Source organism: Hippoglossus hippoglossus, chromosome 4 (genome assembly GCF_009819705.1).
Source record: "Hippoglossus hippoglossus isolate fHipHip1 chromosome 4, fHipHip1.pri, whole genome shotgun sequence".
Classification (NCBI taxonomy): domain Eukaryota; kingdom Metazoa; phylum Chordata; class Actinopteri; order Pleuronectiformes; family Pleuronectidae; genus Hippoglossus; species Hippoglossus hippoglossus.
In genome coordinates this window covers 12,108,744-12,133,941 of record NC_047154.1, presented here as the reverse complement: position 1 = coordinate 12,133,941, position 25,198 = coordinate 12,108,744, and the positions used below count along the sequence as shown (strand labels likewise).

General features: G+C 40.2%; 3 protein-coding genes across 5 annotated transcripts; 1 reads left to right on the top strand and 2 right to left on the bottom strand.

The window, feature by feature from the left end:
* The first annotated feature begins 64 nt into the window (after positions 1-64).
* On the top strand, positions 65-7,084 carry scyl3 (SCY1-like, kinase-like 3). 2 transcript variants are annotated; one of them, XM_034582646.1, is made up of 14 exons: positions 65-318; positions 403-586; positions 1,283-1,468; positions 1,933-2,046; positions 2,188-2,244; positions 2,328-2,430; positions 2,534-2,645; positions 2,724-2,801; positions 3,056-3,195; positions 3,334-3,524; positions 3,827-3,998; positions 4,447-4,617; positions 4,702-5,477; positions 6,478-6,723. In XM_034582646.1, exons 2-14 carry the CDS (start codon positions 422-424, stop codon positions 6,538-6,540), a joined length of 2,328 nt encoding a protein of 775 aa, XP_034438537.1. In that variant the 5' UTR covers positions 65-318; positions 403-421; the 3' UTR covers positions 6,541-6,723. The 2 variants fall into 2 exon arrangements, with proteins under 2 accessions (XP_034438537.1, XP_034438536.1); XM_034582645.1 differs by having other exon boundaries at positions 70-318; positions 2,325-2,430; positions 6,478-7,084.
* Positions 7,085-7,151: 67 nt separating this feature from the next.
* c4h1orf112 (chromosome 4 C1orf112 homolog) lies at positions 7,152-18,319 on the bottom strand. Of its 2 annotated transcripts, none has more exons than XM_034582637.1 (25): positions 18,140-18,262; positions 17,864-18,040; positions 17,487-17,526; positions 17,287-17,375; positions 16,618-16,722; positions 16,310-16,450; positions 15,618-15,780; positions 15,392-15,476; positions 15,111-15,249; positions 14,692-14,781; positions 14,494-14,558; positions 14,249-14,397; positions 12,903-13,032; positions 12,301-12,487; positions 11,834-11,916; positions 11,577-11,628; positions 10,639-10,728; positions 10,117-10,302; positions 9,420-9,539; positions 9,232-9,327; positions 8,907-9,020; positions 8,355-8,459; positions 8,190-8,270; positions 7,965-8,111; positions 7,152-7,491 (listed from the first exon to the last, which is right to left on the bottom strand). In XM_034582637.1, the coding sequence occupies exons 2-25, from the start codon at positions 18,023-18,025 to the stop codon at positions 7,285-7,287; spliced, it is 2,826 nt and encodes a 941-aa protein (XP_034438528.1). In that variant the 5' UTR covers positions 18,026-18,040; positions 18,140-18,262; the 3' UTR covers positions 7,152-7,284. The 2 variants fall into 2 exon arrangements, with proteins under 2 accessions (XP_034438528.1, XP_034438529.1); XM_034582638.1 differs by having other exon boundaries at positions 7,161-7,491; positions 17,864-17,989; positions 18,140-18,319.
* Positions 18,320-22,731: 4,412 nt separating this feature from the next.
* On the bottom strand, positions 22,732-23,640 carry si:dkey-51e6.1 (uncharacterized protein LOC558617 homolog). Its single transcript, XM_034582677.1, has 3 exons — positions 23,405-23,640; positions 22,971-23,095; positions 22,732-22,879 (listed from the first exon to the last, which is right to left on the bottom strand). Exons 1-3 carry the CDS (start codon positions 23,544-23,546, stop codon positions 22,787-22,789), a joined length of 360 nt encoding a protein of 119 aa, XP_034438568.1. The 5' UTR covers positions 23,547-23,640; the 3' UTR covers positions 22,732-22,786.
* Between the last annotated feature and the right edge of the window lie 1,558 nt (positions 23,641-25,198).

Here is a 25,198-nt window from a genome sequence, read left to right as displayed (position 1 = left end):
TTGCCACCCCCTGCTCTGTGGTTTGCTCTGGAACCGGAAAGGTTTGTGTTTACAGCGCAGCTCCACGTTAGCATCGTCGACTTGTTGAGCAGCGAACAGGAACTGACGCGCGTTGTCTCATTTATAAATGAACAGTTTGATGTTTTGGTAGAGAAGTATTCTGTTGGTTTTTCAGCACAGCACGGACAGCATGCCTGTTCGGAGGCGGAATGGCGTAGCAATGACCAGCTGGCTAACGGAGCCGAGGTTAGCCAGCCAGGCTAACTAACCGCAGCAGCAGCTAACAGCAGCGGTGCTACATCCAGTCCAGGCAGACAGGTATTCACCGATGACAGTTTATATCTGCGTGTTTACTGAATGACAACCGCTAACGTCCATCTGTCCTCTGCTCGTTGTCCACAGGTCCAGGAGTCAAGAGGCCATGGGTGCGGAGAGCAGCGCCGTGCGGGGCTGCATCCTGGAGGAGCCGCTGCTCACCCTGCCCTCCGGACTCACCATGTACTCTGCACTCCTCCAGGATGGAAAGTCCGCATCTGTGTTTGTCCACAAACGTGGCAATGAAGACAAAGTCAACAAGGCTGCCAAGGTAGTTAATGCAGATGTGTGTGCCCAGTCCTCACAGACGCTTAAAGACCTTTTGTAGAAGTGCACCGACAGTATTAAGAATGTGTCATCCTAATATTACATTGCAAACCAGGAAACTGTTCTCATCCTGCAGCCGTCCACCCTTAATAAATCACACTTCAAATGTTCTATATATAAAACCTGGACATGGTGAAGTTCTCAGAGGTAAATGGGCTGCAGGGAGTTTAGTCATTTGTGCCTCATACAGATCAGGTTCTCTGCAATTCTTCAGAAACTAGAATGACACTCAGCAGAGCTCATACCTCCGCCAAGGCCCAACTGTCCACTCAAATACAATCAAGCTGCAGTGTGTTTCACACACTCATAAATATCAGTTCACTAAATGTGCCTGATTATTATTTTTTAAAATCAAGATTCATTAATTACTCCCTGGGAAAACTGACAAAAATCCTGGATCCGCACTAGAATCTAAGGTTCCTCCCTGATCCATAATACATCCTTCCACCAAGTTCCGTGGTAATACGTTCAGTAGTTTTTGTGTGATTTTTCGTACAAATTTGCAAGAGTAAAGATGTCACCCTTTAGCACAGGTAACAAAGCTGTGTAACCAGTTCCTGCTCAATAATCCTCCACAGGAGCATGACAGTCACTGTCTTTTAAAAAAAAGAAAACAAATTAATACTTACATTTCTTGCAGCACCTGAAGACCTTGAGGCACCCATGTCTGCTGCGCTTCCTGTCCTGCTCAGTGCAGGATGGTGGCATCCACCTGGTGACAGAGCGTGTGCAGCCCCTGGAGCTGCTGCTGGACAGCCTCTCCCCAGAGGAGATCTGCGCAGGCATCTACGACCTCCTGCAGGCGCTGGTGTTTCTGCACGAGAGGGTGAGCAAAAACCACGTCTTTTAAAGATGACATACCCAGGCAATGAGGCGTAAAAAGGCCTGGCTGTTTAGGTGCAGTACCAGATATCTGGTCGTGCTCATTTGGGTACATATTTTCAATATTTGACCTCAGGTTTCACAATTTTGTTCTCTACTTTTTCCTGATGAGTAGAGTTGTGAACCCTCTGCTGTCATTTCCAAACAGTTGTTGAATTATTTTCTCATTTTAGCTAACTGTCATGCCGTGCCTTCAGTACCGTGCAGTTGCCCACACCAATGCAATATCTCACAAGGCAGACAGCAGTGGTAGTGCTGTTATTCGTTATCACAGTGGAATGTCAGTTTTGTTTTACAATTAGATTATATAATCAAATACAGAATGACAGCCCAACTTCTAAGGTTGTTTTGTGTTTCTGGTCGTAAGCCATTGGGTGTGACTCCTAACACGTCTCCCTCTTCCACCAGGGCAAATCGAGCCATAACAACGTCTGCATTTCATCTGTATACGTCAGTGAAGATGGTCACTGGAAACTGGGAGGGATGGAGACCGTCTGCAAGTTTTCTGAAGCAACCCCAGAGGTGAGAGGCAGAATTCTAACAAGTGTTTTACTAAGAATCTATGTTTGACATTGTATTTGACTTTTTTTCCTCCAGAAATTAAAATGATCTACAGTAGAGCAGACATTTCACTTTTATGTTTTTTCCCCCCCATGAACTCAGTTTCTCACAAGCATCCAGAACGTGAGAGAGGCCAGCTGTGTTCCTCCAGAAGAGCAGGTAAACAGATTCAAAGTCATGATTTAGAAAAAGAATATGTTCTGCTTTTGTTTACAAGTTCTCATAAAAGATGTTGTCAGCAGGTTGAGGGCTTTAAAATGCTCCTGGATAAACATGCTCACTCTCGAGACTGTTACTCTTTTGGAATGATGGTGGAGGCACTCATCCCTCTCTTGAATGGCTATGGTGGGTAGAGATGACCTCAAACCTCATCTTGCATCATGTCGCATTTGTCCAGTATGTATTTTCTCATGCTCTTTTCAACCCCTCTCCCTCCTCTGTTGTTCAGTGTCGCAGGAGCTGTCAGACAATCTGGGGAAGACCCTGCAGGCAGGCCTGCTGAACTCTGACCCCTTGTCCCGACCTCCACTCAGCTCCCTGCTGACTCATGATTTTTTCAGGTTTGTGCGATCGTCTTTGCTGTTGTTGTACAGTACTGAAATTGACTTGTTTCCAACCAGTGTTCTTTCTATGAACAGGAACGACTTTCTGGATGTGATGAATTTCCTAAAGAGTCTGACCTTGAAGACTGAAGAAGAAAAGAATGAATTCTTTAAGTGAGAAACAATATGCTCTTCCTGGTTTACTTATTATTAAGAGTGCTCTTTTGTTGTTTGTACATCCTGTTAATGCAAAACATAATAATAAACATGTCCTACATTATTCACCAAGGCAGTGCTTACTTTTAAACTTTCAGAATTGTATTGTGCAATATTGTAGGTCTGTTGTAATAGTGTCTTCCATACAATCTTTAGTTGAACTGTTCTGCCAAGGATCCCTGAACATGCTGGTTGTGTATTTGTTTGCGCAGGTTTCTTTTGGACCGTGTCCAGACTCTCCCTGAGGAGCTGACAGCTGCACGTTTTGTCCCCAAACTCCTCAACTCTCTGGTTTTTGCAGAACCAATGGCTGTGAAAAGTTTCCTGCCTCATCTTCTAAGGCCAAAGACGGGTAAAGAGACATTTCATCAAACTCCTGCTGCTAAAACAACTCAGATCCTCTAAAGAAGCTGTCAGCCAGAATTGTTGTGTACAATTGAATGTGGATGTTGATTAGACTCCCCCTCTTCATTTCCACCTGTTTCAACAGATTCCACTACTGGTGGTAGCGGTGAAGAATGCCTGCTGTCTGTGACTCTTTACCGTAAACACGTGATCCCTCAGCTTCTCAAGCTCTACAAGGTCAAAGAGGAACACGTACGGATCGTGCTGCTGGGTCACATCCACATGTACGCCGAGTTCTTCTCACACGAAGAGCTCAAGAACCAGATCCTGCCTCAGGTGGAGTGTTGACACAGTTCCAGAAATGTTATCTTTTTCCTGTCTAATGTGTTTAAATTACGTCAGGAGGTAAGATTCTGAGGAGTTTCAATCACTTTAGCATACAGACTGAAAGCAGGGGGAACCAGTTAGCTAACTCACTCTAAGGAATCCTGATCTATTGCTATAGTATCTAAAACATTGATTATGATGAAACATACAAGATGGGGGAACTAAGAAGAGGGATGTTTGTTTCTTCACGCATGTCTGAGTGTAATTATCTCTTAGTTACGTAACCTCTTTTTGTTTTCCCCTTGCTGCAGGTTTTGTTGGGGATGAGAGACACCAACGACTCTCTGGTTGCCATGTCGCTGCAGAGTCTGGCGGTGTTGGTGCCCTTGCTGGGAGCTCAAGTGGTGGTTGGAGGAGAGAGAACCAAGATCTTTAAACGCACCACACCCAACTTCACCAGGTCTACGGAGGTCACTCCTGAAAGTAAGCAACACGGGGCCTAAAACTGACAATTACAATGAAGGTTGATGCATCAATAATGTTTTGAAAAGCAAATGAGTGCCATTAAAAATCATTTTATATATAGAATACATTTTTTGAATTTCAACACACTTCATTGTAACTGGTTAACAAGTTGATACAAGTGTTTAAAAATATATCTGCTCAAACAACACGGTATCCGGTGTTTAAAATAACCCAGTAACCAGCACGTGGTAGTACGACATTCTCAATCCTTTGTGCTTCCTCGTGCCTGACTGCTACACAGGTTCAGATCTGAAAATCTGGTTTTGGCTAACTATATATCTCTTAACTGCTCAGCGTTAAAAACTCCAAGTCGTATTTTATAATGTGTTTTTGAAAAGGATCTGCATACTCGACACATCATGTATGAATTTAGTCAGCTCTGAACTTTCTTTATCTTTGGTTTTAGCCTCTCCTGTCCATGTAGTTGGAGGTTCCCACCCTCAGCTGGCCCAGCCCTCCAAAGTCTTGAATATATTCTCCAGACCGTCAGGGACTGAAGGCCTGGTGCTGGAAAACATGGGGAGTTTAGCTGATAGGAAAGAGCCTCCAAGAAGTATCCCCCTGGTGCCAAAAGCAGGTATAACGCCACCCTTATTACGAATCCTTTTTACAGTTTGACATCATTGTGCTTGAAGCTCAGTCTCGGTGTTGTGTGTTTCAGACGTGAGTAAACAGATGTCTCTACCTTTGAATGGCCTTCATCAGGACAGTGTGATAAAGCCATTGTCATACAGCCCAGAGCAGCCAGGTAGACCTGAAGGCCCAGTGGAAGACTGGCCTGACTGGAGCGACACTGAAGAGAGCAAGAGAACTGGACAGTCAGTCCAGATCCACATTCAGGCCTCAGAGAGTGCAGATCCAGTCCAGCTACTCTCACACCCCAACACCGAGGAGGAGCCATGGGATGACTTCGAGGACACTGAACCTACCTCTGATCTCTCCCCTACGGCTCCTTCAGCAGACCCAGTTATACTCGCACCGCCCAGAGGGGGCACAACTGCTTCACCTGTCAATTATGCTCCAGGAGCATCGAGACTGGGATCCTCCAAACCTCTCAAACTGACCTCAGCAATGCGACAATCAACACAGAGCAAGATCGCTTCCTCGTGGGACGATGGCTGGGCTCAAGAGGAGATGGACTCAGCCCTAAACCCCAAACGTACAGAGGCACGAAAGAATCATGGGACGGGAGGTTTGGGGGATGAGTTCACCATTAAGGTGAAGAAAAAGGTCGCGCAGGACCCAGAGCTGGATTTGTTTGCTGATATGGTTCCAGACATTAAGCTGTCTTATCCAAATGTGATTTCACTGGAAGAAAGCAGTGTGGGTGAGGCTGGACTGTCGGCGTCCTCACAAAACTCTAAATCGTTGCAGGTTGACTCACTGATCGACACCATAACGCTCACTGCCAAGTTTGCAGCTACCAACCTGACAGAGGTGAGCGAGTGGAATTAGACAAATCAACAGGTTTAACAGAAGTGTTTATAGACACAATATAAGGAATGCTACAATCAAACATTGTCCTGGTGTTTGTCACGCCTCACCTTAGGGTGCATTGTAATGATTTTAGAGGTAAAACAAGTTTCTGGTCCTTTCCAACAACAGATGCAGGATTAGAAACAGTCTGTAAAATAACCAGAATGGCACTCGGTGGCATAGACCTCTGCCAGGGCCCTTTAGTGTGCTCTTAAAGCAGCTCTGGATCTGCACCAGATTTTTTTATATTTTCTTGGATATACTTAAAAAACTATTAGATATGTCGCTACCTTACTGAATCGCCTTTATTTCAGCTTCGCATTAGTGATAGTTGTAGGTTTCTCGCTCAATTTTATTACCATGCAGTGGCTGAGAATGGACCATCCCACTATGAAAACATATTTAAATTGGTTTTATCTGATCAAATTATACGCAGTCACAGATGCCCGCCTCATTAAAAGAATTAATCTATGTATTATTTGCTGAGAAAATAATAGAAATGAAGCAAAATATAACAGTAATGAACAAATTCTATGATCTGCCACTTTATCCAGATCTGCACCCAAATTTGATTTCCCATCCTGTTGTTTAGTGTAATCTTGTTAACAAGCTAACAGACATGGGTAAAAAGATAACCTTGTTACGGCCGAGGTAATAATCACCAAGAGTAGAATTCTATCTCATTTCATTTTTTTGGCCAGTATGAATGTTCATTCGTTTCAGTATAAGAGCAAAGTTGGTTGGTGATTAATTGTGTTGACACTTATTACAGCAAATCAGAATATTTATTTAAGAGCCAAAAACCTGATGCTTGTTTTTCTAAAATTTCACCTTTTCTGTCCCGTAACTGACTGAGCATGAATCCATGAGATCATTTCTCTACATTTACAAACTCACCTTTCATTGATGATTGTTCCTAGTTTCCATTTTACTTATTTATTCTTCCTTTTTCTCTCCAAAGACGGAAACAGATGGCTGGGACGATGGAGACGACGTGAACTGGGAGGACGAGAACGCCTGGTGATGACAACAGCTCCAACTTTTTTTTTTTTTTAAATCTGCAGCAAAAGACTTAATAACTGGAAAAAACCTCCATCTCCAGAAGCGACCACTTCACAGCCAACTGCTCCAGTTCTCATTTAACATGATGCAGTAATAAAAATGACTGGGATGGACGGAGCCATCTTTTATCCTGTTTTCTTGGTTATTACTTTCATATCTCAGTATGTTCATTAAGCTAATTTTCTTCTGAACTGGAAGGATCGTCTGCTGATCAGATGTTGGACTTGGACAAATGAAGCCACTTTAAATTTTGCCAACTGATGTCACCTGGAAATGAATGATCTTAATGAGTTGAATATTATCCTGTTTATTGTCTTTACTTTTTTTTTTGTTTAAACGTGCCAATTTCACTATTGGCATTGAGATCTAGAAATGCTTTTGGCAAGTTGTCAAAGTGTGTTGGGTTTGATTCACAGAAGGTTTGCACTTTGAATGAATGTGGAATGGGAATGACATAATTTATTAGTTTTGGGGTTTACGGTGAAATAAAGACTTTACTGAATCGATATGTCCCTGATCCTTTCCCAGGCAGTGAAGACTTAAACTTTCTTCTGGGTAAAAATAAATAAATTCTTTGTATTTAGACAAGTTTAATAAACATCATATAAAACAAGACAGACAGTTATAAAAATGTAAGCGAAATTATTTGCAGTAGCAGTAATACAAACACAGACTGATGAAACAGATCATAAATAATCTGGGACTGTTACACTGTTGTGTGCCCGGCTGTACTGATGTCGGTTATGAGGGTCTGTAGCTCCTGCAGTTTAGTTTCCAGCCACTGTGGTGGCGCCGTAGCACTGGCTTTGTCCTCGATGAGAGCCTGCAGGGCTTTTAAAGCACTCTCTGCTGTCTGGATGTAGCGGCTGTACTCCTCCACACTTGTCTCCTGCCGAGCTCTCTTTGGACACGGCTGAGAGGGAGGAACGAGCAGAAAATATTGATCTTAAATCCTCACATTTGCATCAGACATGTCTTGCTTGCTTTGACTAGCTGGGAATGAAATTACAGTGTATTTTATACTACCAGCATCACCAACTTCAGGAGCAGAACCAGACACTACTTCGAATGCACTAAATTAACGTCCTTGTTTACACATTACATCGTCGGAGGTGAAGACTACAAGCAATCCTACGAGCTGCTTCCACTTATTTTTCTTCTATTGTTATAATGCTGTCTCAACTTCCTGCAATTGGCCCAGAAGTCCAAACAATCCAAAAGTCTTTCACATCAGAAATGAAAACCATGGTTCAGTTCAATCTGGACTGTGACCACATCTTTTGGTGCGTAGGTCTGGACCTCGGTGTGAGGCACAGTTCACACCTGTCATTTTGGTTCAGACTAAACTAAGCAGGTGTGGATGAAGCGTCCTAATAAGCTACTAACCTCTGATTCTGCCACTGGTTCTTCAGCCTGTTTGTGACAAACATTGTCTTTGTTGTTCTCCAGCTTCTCATTGTGTTGCTCAATCTGTGACGTCTCCACCTTGAGCCTCTGTAGCCGGGACTCAGCATCTTCCTGTGCGTTCACAGTCTACAACAAAATACTCATTAAGAAGTGTCCATTTTATTTCAGGGAGATATTCCATCACAATGTACTAGCATCACTTACCTTGCTAAGATAATTCACCACCTTGGTCTTTGTTTCTTCTACACTCAGACTCTGAGAAATGACTTCCTCGTGGTTTGTGACCTGAAATACCAGAAGGACAAATTAAAATGATGTTACTGTTCACAGCGCTACAACTTAAATCATATTAGCATCATCTTGTTGTACCTCTGCAAATTGAGAAAAGGCCTCCAGTGCATGCTGATGCAGCAGCCAGCACGTGTCAGCCAGCACGACGCCGAACAGGCTGCTCAGCCTCGGCAGAATTTGACTCTGTGGGGAAAAAAATGAGTTTTATGTGAATGAGTGAATATTCAGGTAAGGTGAGAAAATTCTCTTAAATACAATTTTAACTAAATGATTATTTATTATTTTTCATATAAGATTGTTCTCTTAATTAATGAAATGTTTAAAAATAATGACAAATACACAAAAATGGTAGAATACAAAGTGATGTTTCAAGCTGCATACTTATCAACTGGAAGTATTTATTTCATGAAAGTATTAAAGACAAGAGTTATTTAATCTATATTAAACGATTGACATTATATCATATTATCTACTAGTGTGTGAAATTTGGGGCAGCTTGTTTAAATTTGAGGAGACTGTTGGGCCTTGGCGGAGGTCTCTACTGAGTGTCATTCTAGTTTGGTTTTTAGTGTTAGTTGCACACAAGTAAAACAGTTAAACACTGCTTTCACAATGCTCTGGTTTCAGTACCTGAATGTCAGGAGGAACAAAGATCTTCCCCAGAGAGCCGAGGAACTCCAGAACAGCCAGAAGCAGCTGATCTGCACACTTCTGAGACGCCAGAGCATCCACACACAACACGGCCTGGGACACACACACACACACACACACACACACACACACACACACACACACACACACACACACACACACACACACACACACACACACACACACACACACACACACACACACACACACACACACACACACACACACACACACAGATGTCAGTCAACAGAAGTTTTCTCCATTCTTCACCTGAAGAATGTGAAGTATAAAACTAACAGTATACCTGGCAAACGACTTGAGGTTCTATGTTTTTCACTAATTTGGCCGATATGGACAGGAGCAGCTGCAGGGTACACTGGAGCACAGGGTGGGTCTGCACCTGGAGTGTGACAGAGAACAGTCATACCAATTGTGCATTTACACTTCATCTGTGTGTGGTTGTATGTGTGTGTGTGTGTTTTTGGGTCTCACCAGATCTGAACTCATGCATAACCAGAGCTGTGTGACTATCCTCATCACAGACAACACACACTGTTCCTCAGGAGATGACTGCCCTTGAACCACAGCGAGGAGGGATAACAGCACCACGTTCTGGACACAGGAGGGATTTCGTAAATACAACATTTGTGCTTATTTTCCAATTCAGTTTCCCCACATCGTTTTCTTGGCTGGATTTAACCACTTACTTCAAACTGCTGGACAACATGAATAGGAAATGCACTGCAACACCCTGAAGCCCAAGCAAAGTGTTTTTAACTAGAAATATTCAAAGGTGGGTTAAAGGTCATATAATTCACGCGTTATGTATAAATAAATCAGGAATATTGAAGTGGAATATTATAAAACAAACAATATTCTGTAAATTCCTATACAAAATTGTAAAGTTCAATAATATATGCTCATGCTTTGTGACTTTAAGTGCTTCCTTGTGACGACCTGAGCAGGGTGTAGCCTGTCAGCAGAGATTGGGTCCAGCCCTCTCCACAACCCTCATAAGGATTATCAGTATACAGAAGATAATGAATGTATGGACGGTAATCACATATCCGTTGTTACATTCAGGACTATAGTTAAATCTATATTAACACAACAATATCCCAACATTTAAGATCAATTTACGAGGGTTTTTTACATCCCAGCTACATTCCATATCTGAGGTCATCCTCACCACTTGGTGCACTTGTCCCAGTTTGTGTCCTCCATTCTGCCAGTCCGTCAGAGCCTTCTGAGCCACGCTAATGATGTCCCTCTCTACATGGTGACGGACATCTTGTGAAAGAGCTCTGGGGAGGACATGGCGCCACACTGGTAGGTTTACCTCCTCAGAGGGTGGGAAACGTGTCACCAGCTCCATCTAGATTTAAAAAAATTTTGGATTAAAAACAAAAGCAAACATCTCATATTAAGATTATGATCTTGCACAGTTCAGAGGTATTTAAGATGTCCAAAGAGCAATAGTGCAGGAAGTTAGGAGCCCTATAGTTTTTTCAGATTATTATTCCTATTTATTGATTTTTGCAAGTTAACCTTCCTGCTTTTTCACACCGACTTATATCAACTTATCCAAAACCATTTCAGTGTGAATCCTTGACACGACCGAGCTTAAATAAACAAATAGGTTGTAACTGTGTGGTCTCAGTGAATTTCAGCAGGAAAATATTTTAAATTAGGTGTACATTGGGTTTCAAACCTGGTGGTGTGGCGTCATAAGGAAAACCATGCGTTTAAGCAGCAGGCCCAGGTGGAACGCCTGGTAACACTCAGCAGTGCATGTTTTTACCTGGAGGAGAAGAGGGAGGACAGAGAGGAGGTCAGCGCCAGTGTGAGTGTCGGTGTGAAGGCTCAGGAGGAGGAAAGTCACCAGGACGTCAGGGTAGAAGAAAGAAAGAACTGAAGCAGAGGGACGTGTATGGAAATCAGTGGGATCCAGGTTAACCTGATGATGTTATGGCCAAACAGGTTATAAAAAGGTGTCAGTCACTGAGATGCCACAACGCCAATTGTCACCTCTGTTGGAGTGCCAAAGAAAACAGTGAGGACCCCATACTAATCCATAAGCCTACAGAGAGATGAGGGGAATTTAGAATTACTTCAGAAATTCTCAGCTGAGGTCATAGATGGTGGATTCTACCCAGGATGTTGGAAGCTAGGAATTTAAATTTGGGATTTGATACTGAAAGTACTGTATGTCGGAAAAATATAAAAAAAGTGTACTATTTGAGAGTTTAATGAGTATCTATATGATTCCTGTCTCGAAATTAGCTGTCAAATGCCATTTGTTGTGTTTTCTGCAACAAAATAAAATGAAACAAGACCACAAAATCACGTCTCTAAACTGTGCTGTGTATTTTTTTGAGCTGCTTTCAGATATGCACTGAACTCCAGGGAACTCCTGACATTAACCAGGGGGCTGTATGTGGGAACACAAATGTCCGAGTCAGTTGCTGTGGACATTCTCCCGTGTTTCTCCTCCCAGCCCCATAGTAAAAGCTCTGGATAATGAAACCATGTGCATAAAAAGCATGAGGATTCTGTAATATCCATGCTGTAAACAAAAACATATGATCTCAAAAACCTGCCTCCATTCTCTGGAGTTAATGTGGGAATACAGCTTTGTTTTGTACCCACCAGCTGAGCAATGAGGAGGACATGATGTAGACAAAGTTCTGCGGTCCCATACCTGTATACAGAGAAAGAAAGAAAACCGTAATGGAATCAATAAATTACAGGAAAGAAATGTTGCTGCAATAAGTCTGCAGTGTTCATTTTTATTTTGTATATTTGAACACACCGACTCACAGTCTACAAAATACAGACTAGTCACACCAGGAAAACCCACAGTTAGACCTGATGTTTAGTGGAAATGAATTACTCCTCACTCTCACCGTGCTGTGAAGCACCACACATCAGTTGCTAGTAAAGCTGTCTGTGTATCAGCCTGCAGGACCGCATCAACCAAACAATGCTCCTAAAAAAACAAAGATAAAGGAGGAGGAAAGGGAGGAGGGGGAGCCGGGAGCAGGAATGAATCAGAGGAAAATAGATTGGCCAAAAACAACCAAGTCCATTTAAAAGAAAGTGAACACACAAAGAAAAATGAAAGTGAAAGTTTAAATGATCGGAAAACCCTGCATTGGCAGCACAGCCAAGAATAAGGTCAGATATCAAAAGTAAATAAATTACAAAAAAGTTGTTTTTTGAAATAGGAATCTTGCATACGTTTTCAGACAACTTACTACACTGCTATTTTTATTTTCTAACAGTGAATAAAAATTAAAAAATGTGCTACTCTGGCACCTTCTTTGATGACTGGTTCCGATTAGGATGGATTATGGTTGTGTGTAGTACTCACCAGTTTTGGGAAGTAGACCGGAGGCAGCGCAGACACGCTGGCACAGAGGTGCACGCAGATGTGGTGGTGCAGGGTGACCTGGGCCTGGGCCTGACCTCTCATCATCACCCCTGGCAAGAGCACTGGGGCTTTACGCTCAGTGTAGCAACGACGGAAACTAGTGAACAAGGCCTTGTAGAGAGGAAGTCTGGAGACAGAGGGGAGGGAAATATACTTTCAATTTCTTTGGGTATCAAGCCAGCGTAAAAGGAAAACATGAAAGGAAAAGAGTCAATGGTCCTGTCAAACTGAAACTTGGAATACATGTGCTCTAAAAGAACTGCTAAATTATATATATATATATATGGCAATCTTTACATACTCTTCAATCTGTCTGTCTGTATGAGGCTAGTCCATGTGTGATGTAAATCTCATGAAAATAATTTACGTAATTACTATGATTAAACAACCAAGTCTAACTTTAATAGACTGACCCATTGCCAACCAATATCCCTCCTGAAAGTAAAAGGTTCGAGCTGGTTGCAACAGGCTTGCAATCTTAATGCAGAGCCCTACATTAAAATCAGGTAATGAAAACAACCAAAAGACAAATCTTGTATTACCTGGGTGTCTCTTCTGAGAACTGGCTGCCAGTGTACCAAAGCTGCAGCACCTCCTCTGGCTGGGAGGCCAGCTGACCCAAGACATTCACCAGCAAGAGACAGTGAGGAAGCTCATGTTCGGGACTTAACCCTGCAGACCAACGAGACAGGGATCATTCTCTGCATTCAGAAACATGAGGTCTACTTTCCTTTCAGTAAGAACATGTGGTCAGCTTTTTTTCCTAAGATGCCTCAATTTAATAAATATACAAACTGAATGTTTATCTTCAATAGATTTGAAGTAAGTGTCCTGTAGGCCCATCAAGGTGTGTGAGACACTCCATGAGATTTATGAAAACCGTGGATTTTATTAGTAATGTGAAGATGCAACAATAATTTTACTTTAAACGCATACATTAATGCTGTATCTAGTTTACACACACTAATGAAATGACGAGATGAATTATACTCTATCAACATCAAAAATATTACATAAACATTTTTGGTGACTTAACTTTGATTTTGCTTTATCTCCTTTGTGTACTATTATTAGTTTATTTAAAAAGGGAAAGAGAACATTAATGTGTTACAAAAATCACATCAACAGTTCATATAAAATTAAACAAATGAAACTGTGATTTAAACAAGATTAAAAAATAAAATACAAAAGTAGAAAATATTTAATTTACTTTTCCCCAGAAAACAAGTTTTTAGATTTGAAATTGTCTGTGTTGTTCCAAAGTTACAGTTTAGTTTCCATCCAGACCTATTTTGGGATTGTAGACTGCGCACCACATTATATTTAGCTTTAACCTTTTGACACAAATGCTTATTAGTTTTAGTAATATTTGTGTAGCAACCATGGTTACAGGTGTCTCTGATAAGGCGTCTTTGTCTCTCTGCTTTGACTCACATCAGAAAATCCCATGAGCATTTCCAAACTAAACAAACTAACATGACCACTCTCACTAATCTAGTGCAGTAGATGCTGCTGTAGATGAGTCATTCAGTCGATAAATGACAGAATCACTGTTCTTATATGATTGTACTTGGTTTAGTTTGAGAGGAGATGCTATACTGTCTCATAACATTAAAACTGGGATCTATGGTTTAGCGAACACCCAGCGGACAATTTGGACCATCAACATAAATCCTGGAACTCACTGACAGCAACACCAAGGACAGTCAACTGTAGATACTTGAAGGCAAAAAGGCTCCATGTCCTCAATTCAATTTTTCTTGAACGACCATTTACAATAAACACGAAATACTTACTGTGTAACTCTACCAAAATGATGCACAACATTATACAGATTGAATACTTATTAGTGTAATCATGGAAACATTATGACAAAGTCTAAACTCACGCAGGTCGTGTTGGAGGACAACTTCAGTGAACGGCCTTAAAGGCAGCAGCTGGAGCAGGAGGGCGTCCATGGGAACCAGAGCGACTGCATTCAGCTCCTCAGATAGAGCCTTGGGCAGCGATGGAGCACCCAAGCTGGGAGGGAACTTACTGAAACAGCCACGTCAGAAAGTTTCGACAAACATCAATATTGTCAAGTCAAAGGATAAATTGTGATCTCACTCTGCTTATTAAAACCACACGTACCTAATGATCTGGAGGTAGAGTTGGTGAAAGTAGCTGCAATACTTTGTGAGAAAAAATTTGAATTCCTGTAAAAAAAAAAAAAAGAATTATGGGATATAATTTCCACTTCTTTGTATTATAAAGTTACATCACACTCATAGACATGGCAAAAAGTAATTACTGAGCCAATAAAGCTGCAAGAAGATCCTTATATTGTACCTTTATGTAATGAATCAATGTGTTGGCAAAAAATTTGCACATCTTTGCAGATTTCTGGAACAACTTGTATTCTGGGCTTTGTGTTGCCTCCTAAGACAAAGGGTGACAAAGATCAAGTCTACGTTTGAACTTAGACTAAGTACAAATATACATCATTCCGTCTAAACATAGGATACCGTAAATACTAAATAGGACAGAAACATACCCCAGTGTCACAATTATATTAGTTCAGTGAAGACAAATATATATTATATTGTACATGGGAAACCACCTTTATATTTATTATATCAAGAAGAGTGTTTTCTTTTTCAACATTAAAATTAAAAGAAAAAAAGAAATCTGTATAAAAGCTGCTACAATAGCATGAATCCACACTATGTGTTTATTTCTTTTTAACCCTCAAACCAGGGCATTCGTACCTGTAGACCAGCTTGTTTTATCTGTTCAGCCAACTCCACAGAGTTGTGGAAGGAGGTCAACAAGTTGTCACACAGGGTCGTGCTGATGTCACCATGATGCAGATGTTCCTCCACCAATGACCGGTACTTCAGACTCTGTCTGATCAAAGTAATGACCATTTAAACAAGGAAAAAGTAGCTATTAAACTTAACTCTTACAACAAAGGGGTCAATCTAATATGACAGATGATATTACATGAACAAAAAATATGGATGTAAACATGTGCATGTGCTGTACTGACTTGATGAGGAACTTCCATGTGTTTGCATGCAGAGCTATGTCCAGGTTGGCGATAATAGAGCAGATATCCAGCAGGTTGTGAATCACTGAGGAAGATGACACAAATGTTCAAGGAACTAAATGCCACATTCAAGATATACAAGTAAAATGGTTCATAAAGGACAGGCTTAATAATGAGTGTGGCAGTGAAACACACATACATGTAGTGTATATGCACAAACACACACCTGTAACGATGTCAGAGACCTCCTCCTCTGAGGCAGTGCTGTCGAGAGAGACCCTGTCCAACAGCTCCAACAGACCCTTCTGAAGGGAGTACGCCTCCTTGAAGAGTCCCTGCAGCAGGTCAGCCACCAGGGACAGACGGCCACAGTAAACCACCTCACTCTCCTGTGAACACCAAGAAGGTTTATAACTGGGTTTTATTTCCTTATGAGGTTATGTTTCCTACTGCGTGTAGACACTAGCTTTCCGTTAATCAGGCCTTCTTCTGCCGTAGACAGCTCAGATAATATATTTGAACATAAATGATGGAATAAACAGGAAAACAAAAAAGGAACTTTGTAATAACATTATTTTAAAAATCTGATTTCTACCCATTTTAATAGTCAGAGAAAACACTTATACATTCACAGGTTTGTGTTTTGAATTAATACTAATAATCTCAATAATAAACTGTATATAATTGTTTTTCCAACAAATGTAAAAATTGAAATCAGTCATTACTTACTACACATCATGTAGATTATAACATATTTATCTTTTGATACCAGTCAAAACCTTCTGCCATAATTATAGCAGTTACTGAGCGATGTATTTTCATATAATACATATAAAAATGTGATACAGGTTTGCAATGATGATCTGCCAAGATTTGAAATGTTGTCATTACAGCCACAGTTGAACCGAACAGACCGACCTTGCAGTGCTGAAAGGTTTCCCTCAGGATCTTCAGGATACAAGTAGGTAAGGAGCGGATAGATTCCAGGTCAGGAGCCTCCTCGAATGAGCCAACATGACGCACGCACGTGGACAGCGCATCAATTATCTGAATCATTGCCTGAAGCAGACAACAGGATCTTGTCAAATATTGCTTAGGAGTGAGGGGACAGCAGCCTTCTGTAGATAATATACTGTACATCATACACAGCTAGAAACTGTGAGGTACTAATTGATGAACAAAGAAACCAGCAACAGTGATCATAATAAGAGATATATCAATAGTACCTGAAGAATTTTCCTTAGTAAGGCACACAGTTCAGTGTTTTGACTGGACAGCTGTCCAACTTGGTCTGAGATTTCTTTCATCATGCTGTCGAACACTGCCACAGCCTGCAGACATTTCATATAAAGGAAAAGACAGATATATCAAATAAGACAAATCATTATTTTGTGTAGGAGAAGTAATAAAAACGAAGCAAGTAATTGGCAAGAAAACAAATACTGACAATTCTAAAAACACAAGTAAATATTCAGTGTGCAGAAAACCCAGTGTTTGAATTTAAAGGGATTCAGGATGTTTGCAGGTGTCATGAAAGAAGTATCAAGTTAAATGTCACTATGTCATTATGTATCTTTTATATTAAGTTTAAATACTGTTTTTTGCTCCTGAGTGAAGGTTGTACTTTTAAACTCATCATCACTGATCACAATTAGATCAATTATGCGTTATAGCTCCTCAAAAGCAACATATCGATATATACGTGACATTTGTTATATTGCTATTGATCCCTAATACTTAGTATTTATATTAGTAAACATAATGCTCTTTAAGATCTTTAATGGCCCTGAGTATGATTTAAACTAGGGACACTTCACAGGATGTGCAGTGACTCATTTCACAAACACTAGTAAAGGTATTAACAACCTAGGTCCTAAAAGTAACATGCTGTTTACCTGAGGTAAAATCTTAGAGAAGCACTCGTCCTCCAGCTCTGACAAAGCCATGTGTGGAAGGAACATGTCTGTGATTATCTTCAGTATACCTGTATGGAAGGAGATGGTATTCACACATGTATGACTTATTCACAAATATTACTGATGGCACAAAATAAGGGGTTTTGTAATTACTAATCTTACAGTGAAGATATACTTACGTATGTGATCATCCCAGCTCTCAGATTTGAGCTGCAGGGAGTGGAAACAGTCAAGGAACACTAAGGCATTACAGCAAAGGATTTACCCTTCAAATGTCAGGATTGTAATAAGAGTAGAAAAATGACAATACGTAAAAGTGAGGAAAGGTTTCAACAAGAAAATACTTGTATTACATACAAGCCATAAAACAGATTTCTTCAGTTATGTTACGTATTTTCAGTTGATGCCCTAATCCCAAATGTTTTACCAATCTCTAACACATTTCTAAACATGACAGGATCCGGATATCCCCGCACTCTCCCTACAGAACCCATTTGGATGGATCTGTAAGCGATGACAAGGCAGATCAACGAGGACACAGGTTTGAACAGGATATATTGAGTTTGGGCAGAACAGCCTTGAGCTCCTGGCGGCAGGTTTCCTGACTCCACTGCACCACCTCGTCCAGGAGCGACGTGTTGCTCTGGGACATGATGACAGCTCCGGACCGCCGTCCTCCCCGCTGCAAGTGAGGCACACACGACGTTAAACACGACATTTCACCAGCACCTGACTGTTGTTAGCAAGAAGCCTGACGTTAGCTTGTGTGTCTGTTACGGTATGATTCGCTAAAACACTTTTAATGATATATATTAAATGTGTTAGTTCTTACCCTACATGTAGGACCGTATCTTGGGTTCCTGTCAGTTATTCTGTCCTAAACGTCGCCATTGTTGTCTAGTTATCGACTAAACTTCAGAAAACAAACAAACCGCGCGCTGAAGTTTGAGTCGGATGTGACGTCGTATCCAAAAGTTCTCAGCTACGGTGGCCCTGAAGTGCAAATCACAACAACAGATCTCAAAACACAGCAGCAAATAAGAAAACACAGCGATGAATCACAAAACACAACAACAAAGAACGAACCACAACAAATCACAAAACACAAGAGTAATGTAAAAAAAAACAGCGACAAATGATAAACCACAACAACAAATCACAAAACACAAGAGTAATGTAAGAAAACACAACAACAAATCCCAAAACACAACAGTAATGTAAGAAAACACAACAACAAATCCCAAAACACAACAGTAATGTAAGAAAACACAACAACAAAGAACGAACCACAACAACAAATCACAAAACACAAGAGTAATGTAAAAAAACACAACGACAAAGAATGAACCACAACAACAAATCACAAAACACAAGAGTAATGTAAAAAAACACAACGACAAAGAACGAACCACAAAAACAAATCACAAAACACAAAGACAAACTAAAAGTGCCCTCACAGAGTGCATATCTCCACCAGGACCCGACAGTCCCCCTATGAAACCATAAATGAATCAATTATATGATTAATTATGAAGGTAAATTAAAAAGATATTAAAACTTATATTGTTGAGAAACACTGGATTACACTGCAGTGACACTTGTTTTTACTGAGCTCAGCAAATCCCGTTTTTCTCATCATGCACCTACAACATGGAACAACACCCACAGCAATCTAAATTTCAACTCATTTTTATTCTTAGGGAAATTAAAATAACATAAAAAATCTATATTTTATTTTTTGTTATTTGGCGAATTGTACTGTATCTCATGTGTTTTCTTGGTGTCTTACTTATTTTCTGAACTAGGCTATATTGTAAATGAGGTCATGTATTCCAGAGTTAAAATGTTAAGATTGAATGATAAAAAATGTATGAACATAGCCACCTGTTTAAGTCGAGTCACGAGTCCTGAAAGACAGGACTCGAGTCTGAGTCCTGGACTTAAGGGCTACAATGCTGCTGGAGCTAGATGGAAATGTCCAGTGAGAGTTTCTGTCCAAACTGACAGAGCTTGAGAGGATCTGCAGAGGAGAACTGCAGAATATCTCCATGTCCAGGTTTGTAAAACGTGTTTCCTCATGAAGACTTGAGGCTGTATTTGCAACCAGAGTAGCCTGCTATTGAGTAAAGGGTCTACAATGTGATGTTTCTGATATTTCCAATTTTCTGTTAATAAATTCCCAATAAATTCTTGCATTGTGTTTTCGATTTGACATTATATTGAGTGTAGATTGGTGGCTGAAAAAAAATCAACTTTAATTAATTTTGCATGAGGCTGCAGTGCAACAAAAGGTGAAAAAAGTGAAGGGGTTTGAAATATTTCTGAAGGTTATGTAACTGGATGTCATTAACCATTTAAAGTACACTATTTTGACTCACTTCAGCAAATACCAACCTACAAAGATCCTGCAGGTACCTTACTGTAAATGACATGGATGTTTAGGACTTCAGATTGTATTTAAATCAGTTAAGGAAAGGGTGTTTTTTATTCTTATGAAGAGTCGGGAATTTCTATTGGCTCTGACCAGACTGACTCCATAAAGTCAGTGTCTATTGTTTTCACTGATAAGATCTTGGATAAAGCTCTTCGCCTTTGCTGCATCTTTGTTTCCCGGCAGTCCGAGGTGTTTGCTGCTGCTGCAGGAAAGGAGTGACTTCTTGTTTAGGAAACGAGACTCTGCCTGATGCTTGTCTCTCTTCAAACAATGTATATTGCAGCACTGCTTACAGTATGGAAGAACTTATTTTATACATGTACATTTTAAATGGGTACATTTTGAACAGAAAAAATAGATATAGTCATTCATGCCATAGGACAATTTTGAAATAAATTAGAGAAAGTGTTATTTAGTGGAGTGGTTTCTGTGGGATTGTAAAGATTATAAAGCCTCATTGAGAGATTTGATCAATAGATAACTCTTATGTTTCTTATTAAAATAAATGCCATTAAACCCCAATTGTGTTTTCCAAGAAGTGGGTTGGGTCTAATGCTGTAGAACCCTTCTCCCTCCTGGGCTGACCTCCCTCTTTGTAGATAATAGAAAGGTTATCAGTTTACAGGAAACTGGCTCTGGATTCGGAGCTGAAAGAGGAAGGAAGATCACTTTTTGGCTTTCTTTCTTTTAAGGTCACAGGGTAACTGGCAAATTGCAGTCAGCATCAGTGTCTATGTTAGGTCTGCCGATGAGTTCAAGGTGCATGGACCTCTCGCCGGTGTGTCCACAGTATCTAATTCTATTCCTGTAGTCTGCACATTGTAGTGCCACATTTCCGTGAAATGTTTTCTCTTTAACTCACCAGGAAGGTGAATCACAAGGTAAAAAGGAAAGTAAGAGCAAGCATGTGATCCACTTCTGGTATACTTGTTTCCTTTAAGATGTGAGAATGTCATGTGGGAACTCCAGAGGAAAAGGATGTAGACTCTTCTGCATGGGAAAATCCACAATATACAGCACTGTTCATAAGTTGTATGCACTAAAAATGGATGCTTAAAAATAATGTCATTAATGTTTTTTTTTAACTAAAAATTCATACAAAGTACAGTCAGACCGTTCTCCTCTGTATACTTCGCTGTATTTACTAGGCAGGTCGGTTGTCCCAAAACTGTGAATCTCTTTATCTTCTGTCTCTTCCTGGGTTTCTACAAATTTAAAACTTTTTAGCTCCATAATTAAAGAAATGTAAATCCTATTTGAACTGCGACAGATATGAAGATATATCAGAGCCCCAGAATTACTAAGATAAGGGGATGTAAGCAGAAGAATGACCCTGGAAATATCACATCTCCCAAAATACAAGCAGTGACAAGTAGATATCCATTTTCTTTACATCGCCAAGCAGAGTGTATCGAGATAAATTCTAACTGGGTGTTTGTATACTATCACATATCAGTTTCATGTTGGTCTTGGTTGTAGTTTCATTACAGCTAATATCTGTATTGATGAGAAAGAACTACAACACAGAGACATTACAAAATCTGCACGCGACCACATTTTTCAGGAAGACAGACTACTGTTAAATTTACCTTAATATATAAGACTGACCTTAACATATTTAAGACCTATAGTAAACAACATATTAATGTATTTTAGACATGTGAAGACCCTGTGGAAACCCTGCTATTCATGTTATTCAAGAGTGACCCTGTGCTGTTGCCTGAATAAATGTTGCAGGACTCTTTGTGTTTCTTGTCTCTGAAGTGTCTGAACGTTGACAGTTTCAACTTGTGCAAAGTGAAGGTTTACAAATACAAAACCAGAGATTCTCTTTTTACAAGATTGCACATCAGCCTCCTCTTTAAAGTCATGTGAAGATCCCAGGTACTGACAACACGGATGAGAACATCTACTTCTATTTCAAAAATAGAGCTGTAACTGTCCAAGAAATTAAGAAAACCCAGAACTGGAATTTCCATTTGACGGAGCTCAAGCAGTTCTTCTCTGTGGTCCAGACGGAAATATCTGAACTTGAGCGGCATACAATGTTTGCAACCATTAATGGTGCCCAGAGGATGAACCCTTTAACGATGTCTTGACTTCTCCACTTGTGCAGAAACATGTCAATGTGATTCATTCACACATTTATGGTTCTCACATGACAGTTCATGATGATTTTAGTGACCCCAAACCTTTCCTCTAGCGCCTCCATGAAGTTCAAGTCTGTGGTTTAAGCAGAAATGTATCAATTCCTATATACCACTATACTATATAACGTCTCATGGAATTTGGTACATATGTACCCATTAGTATGAATTCAAAGTTTTCTTTTTGTGAAAGCTTTTAGAAAGTTTTGTCACAATCTTTTATTCACTCTGACTAAACCTCTTAATCCTCTTTTCACGTTGGTCTGATTAAAATTTTACCCGCAAGCTGTGGTCGTTCTTTTTGTAAAGCACTTTGTAACATTGTTAACCAAAGTGCAATATAAATAAAGCTGACTTCCCTTTCTCTTTCAATCTTGTTTTGATTATTCTTATCTTTGACTTTTATATTCCAGGCTTGTATTTATTATTCTTATATTGTCTCAAAGGCCTGGGGAATTTTGTTTGAAATGTATCATTGCTTAGCAATACTCACTAATGAAAGCACAAAACCATGGTGGTAATTGAAAGTGCTTTTTATCTGTCTCTTATTTTCTAAACCAAAAACTTTCCCTCAGGATAACAGGATATGTTATTTATTCTATTCAGTCCACCCCTTCCTGTGTGGGCTTTACACTTGGCACATGGTTTGCAATTATGATTCGGGCTAAACCCAGACTAAAATTAATCATTTTATTTTAAGGGAGTTAACTTTTTTTACCAGAGTCATGTTTTATTATAAGAAATCCAGTCATATGAGTCAGTATTGCTGCTTTCACAGGATCCAAAGCAAACACTTGCGGAGTGGTGTATCTGAATCAAAGGATGTTTGGACAGAGGGCTCAAAACATTACTCTGTGCCGTTTAATTTTGGAACTGATAAATAAAGGCAGACATTTTACTATTTTTTGTCATCAGACCAGGTGATCTCATAGCTGCTGAAGGCGTTCTTCAACTTCTCTGCAGACACAGAATGGTCTGCTTTGCCAAAGGCCTGGAAATGAGTCAGAAAGCACAGATATTATCACATCAAAAATACTGCTGCGTATTCGTCCTTTAATGCTTCTACAATGACATGAACTTACAGTAGATTCTCCAAACACCCGGAGTTTCTTCTCTTGGCTGTTGTGCTCTATCTTCCCTCCTCCGAGGCATTTGCACTCCATCCCCAGGGCCTCCATAGCCGGGTTGACCTTCTCAAATATGTGATCTGTCAATAATTCAAGTCAAGATACACAATATGATTTAGTTGCAGCACAGTCAAATATGCAAGTTGTATGACATTTGCAAATGTAGCATTTTACAACATGGGCATTATGGACTTTTCATAATGCAGATATTAAGCTTGAGAAGTGCCTGATCTGTGTATTAGTTATGCACAGTGCACATATTTGCAGGATGCACCAGAAGACACACTGCAAAGGGTTATATCAGCCCATGCTGCTGCAAAAGGGCGCATGTCTCCCTTTGCACGACCCACTTGAGGCTTCACTGCTGCAAACTACAGGGACCAACTTACTGTGATACTCTGCACTTTTTGTGCCTCGGACTATGTCTTTGTGCACATCGACATCTTTCCCTTTCACTCTGACCAGGATGTACTTAAAGGTCCCTTCTGGATCGATCTCCACCTCGGGGACTTTAGCCAGAGCGTCTGCCATTGTGATTGTAGCTCGAGTCAACGCACTGGAGGCTCTGGGACTGCTCAGAGGTTGACAGACAGAGAACAGACAACATGGTGCGTAATTTATTTTGGGATCAGCACGTCAGCGCCATGTCTTAAAGAGACAGACCCTGTCAGCTGCGCCGCATCAGTGCGCACGCGGGTGACCCCTAACGGCAGCAAGGAGCACTATGTTTATGGCACAGAGAGGAGTTCGCGACACAGAAATAATACAAATTAATAAATACAAATACAAAAATACATGAATAAATACATGTAGAAATAAATGAATTAATGTAGAAATGAATTAATAAATATATTAACAAATATAGAAACAAATTCGGAAATACCCCTTTTCATCGCAAACTGCATTTATTTATTTATATGTTTGCAGAAATGATTAAACGAATAAATGTTGAAATTAGCGAATGAATGAATAGTGTAGAAATGAAGTAAGTACAGAAAGTATATTTCATCGCATACTGTATTTATTTATTTAAATTTATGTTAAATGTTGTGACTTTTCACTATATGGAGACTTTTTATTTCCTCGTTGTACCTGATTTGTCATTTCAGAGGTGCAGTTGGTAGAGATGTAGTTTTGACTCAAGGACACTTCAGAAGTCAATGTGATGGATGTTTTTGCCATAAGTGCTTGAACCTCACTTCAGTGAATGGTCTTTAACTAGAACGGCATTCAGTAGAGTGTACCTCTGCCAATAAGGCCCAACAGTCACCTCCTGAAACAGAAATTTAATTGACTAGATTTAGGTATTTAAAGGACTCTGCACCAAACTGCACACACTCATAAATAGCAGTCAACTTATCATACCTGGCTTTTATTCACTATTCTCTATAGAAAAAAGTAGAAAAACGACATCTCACAATTTTGGAGAACGCAAAAAAATATATATATATATCCGCCCTTTGATCCGAGTCCGCACCAACATTTGATTGGTTCTTCATTAACCCATACCACATCTTTCCATCTAATATTGTGGAAGTGTTTTGTGTTTTTTTGAAATACTGTCTTTAGTTCATATTTGTAATTAGAAACAAAGTGCAGTCAAAGTTTAAGTGGGTGTTTTATTATTGCATACTGTAATAGTAATGTCATTTGTTAGTATTACCCACATAAACTAACTTTATTTGCTGTTCGGAAAAGCGCATTAAAAAAAAATAGCATTGTTTCTTATCAAAGCTGAACTCCCTCAGGTCTTATTCTGTGGAAGTTAATTGGAGAGTTTATATTCTTCGTCTGAGGAAGCCCTGGAGGTTCAGAGGCGTCAAGTAACAATGGCTTCTGTCTGGTGTGCTGGGTCAGAGAGGAAGGATATGACTTGTCACTTCCAGAAACCGTGGCAGCCAGCAGCCGCCACCTCAGGTCCTGCACCGGACATTTCCTGCCCCTGAGTGCTCATAAAAAATACCAGTAATAATTTGTTGGTTGCCTCAGCGTCGTTGTTCTTTCTCTCTTTGCTCTTTCATGTTTTGATGAGCACATCCTTTGACAGGACATGTCAATACTTTTTTCCTTAGAAGAGTTAAAAGCAAGTTCCAGTGTTATGCACAGTCAGTTTGTCCGTTTGAATATTTTGTACTTCACAGCTCTACAAACAGCAATTTCTCTCCCAATCCCCTTTTTCTGTG

What these genes read in the sequence shown, in the direction of transcription:
- scyl3 (XM_034582645.1), top strand. Translation starts at nt 422, where the DNA reads ATGGGTGCGGAGAGCAGCGCCGTGCGGGGCTGCATCCTGGAGGAGCCG. An exon ending in TGGTGTTTCTGCACGAGAGG is followed by an intron (nt 1,469 to 1,932) that starts GTGAGCAAAAAC and finishes CTCTTCCACCAG; the next exon opens with GGCAAATCGAGCCATAACAA. An exon ending in GAAAAGAATGAATTCTTTAA is followed by an intron (nt 2,802 to 3,055) that starts GTGAGAAACAAT and finishes TTGTTTGCGCAG; the next exon opens with GTTTCTTTTGGACCGTGTCC.
- c4h1orf112 (XM_034582637.1), bottom strand. Translation starts at nt 18,025, where the DNA reads ATGTCGTGTTTAACGTCGTGTGTGCCTCACTTGCAGCGGGGAGGACGG. An exon ending in CATTGATTCATTACATAAAG is followed by an intron (nt 14,559 to 14,691) that starts GTACAATATAAG and finishes TTTTTTTTACAG; the next exon opens with GAATTCAAATTTTTTCTCAC. An exon ending in CGGTCTACTTCCCAAAACTG is followed by an intron (nt 11,917 to 12,300) that starts GTGAGTACTACA and finishes TTGTTTTTTTAG; the next exon opens with GAGCATTGTTTGGTTGATGC.
- si:dkey-51e6.1 (XM_034582677.1), bottom strand. Translation starts at nt 23,546, where the DNA reads ATGGCAGACGCTCTGGCTAAAGTCCCCGAGGTGGAGATCGATCCAGAA. An exon ending in AAAAAGTGCAGAGTATCACA is followed by an intron (nt 23,096 to 23,404) that starts GTAAGTTGGTCC and finishes AATTATTGACAG; the next exon opens with ATCACATATTTGAGAAGGTC. An exon ending in GGGTGTTTGGAGAATCTACT is followed by an intron (nt 22,880 to 22,970) that starts GTAAGTTCATGT and finishes ACTCATTTCCAG; the next exon opens with GCCTTTGGCAAAGCAGACCA.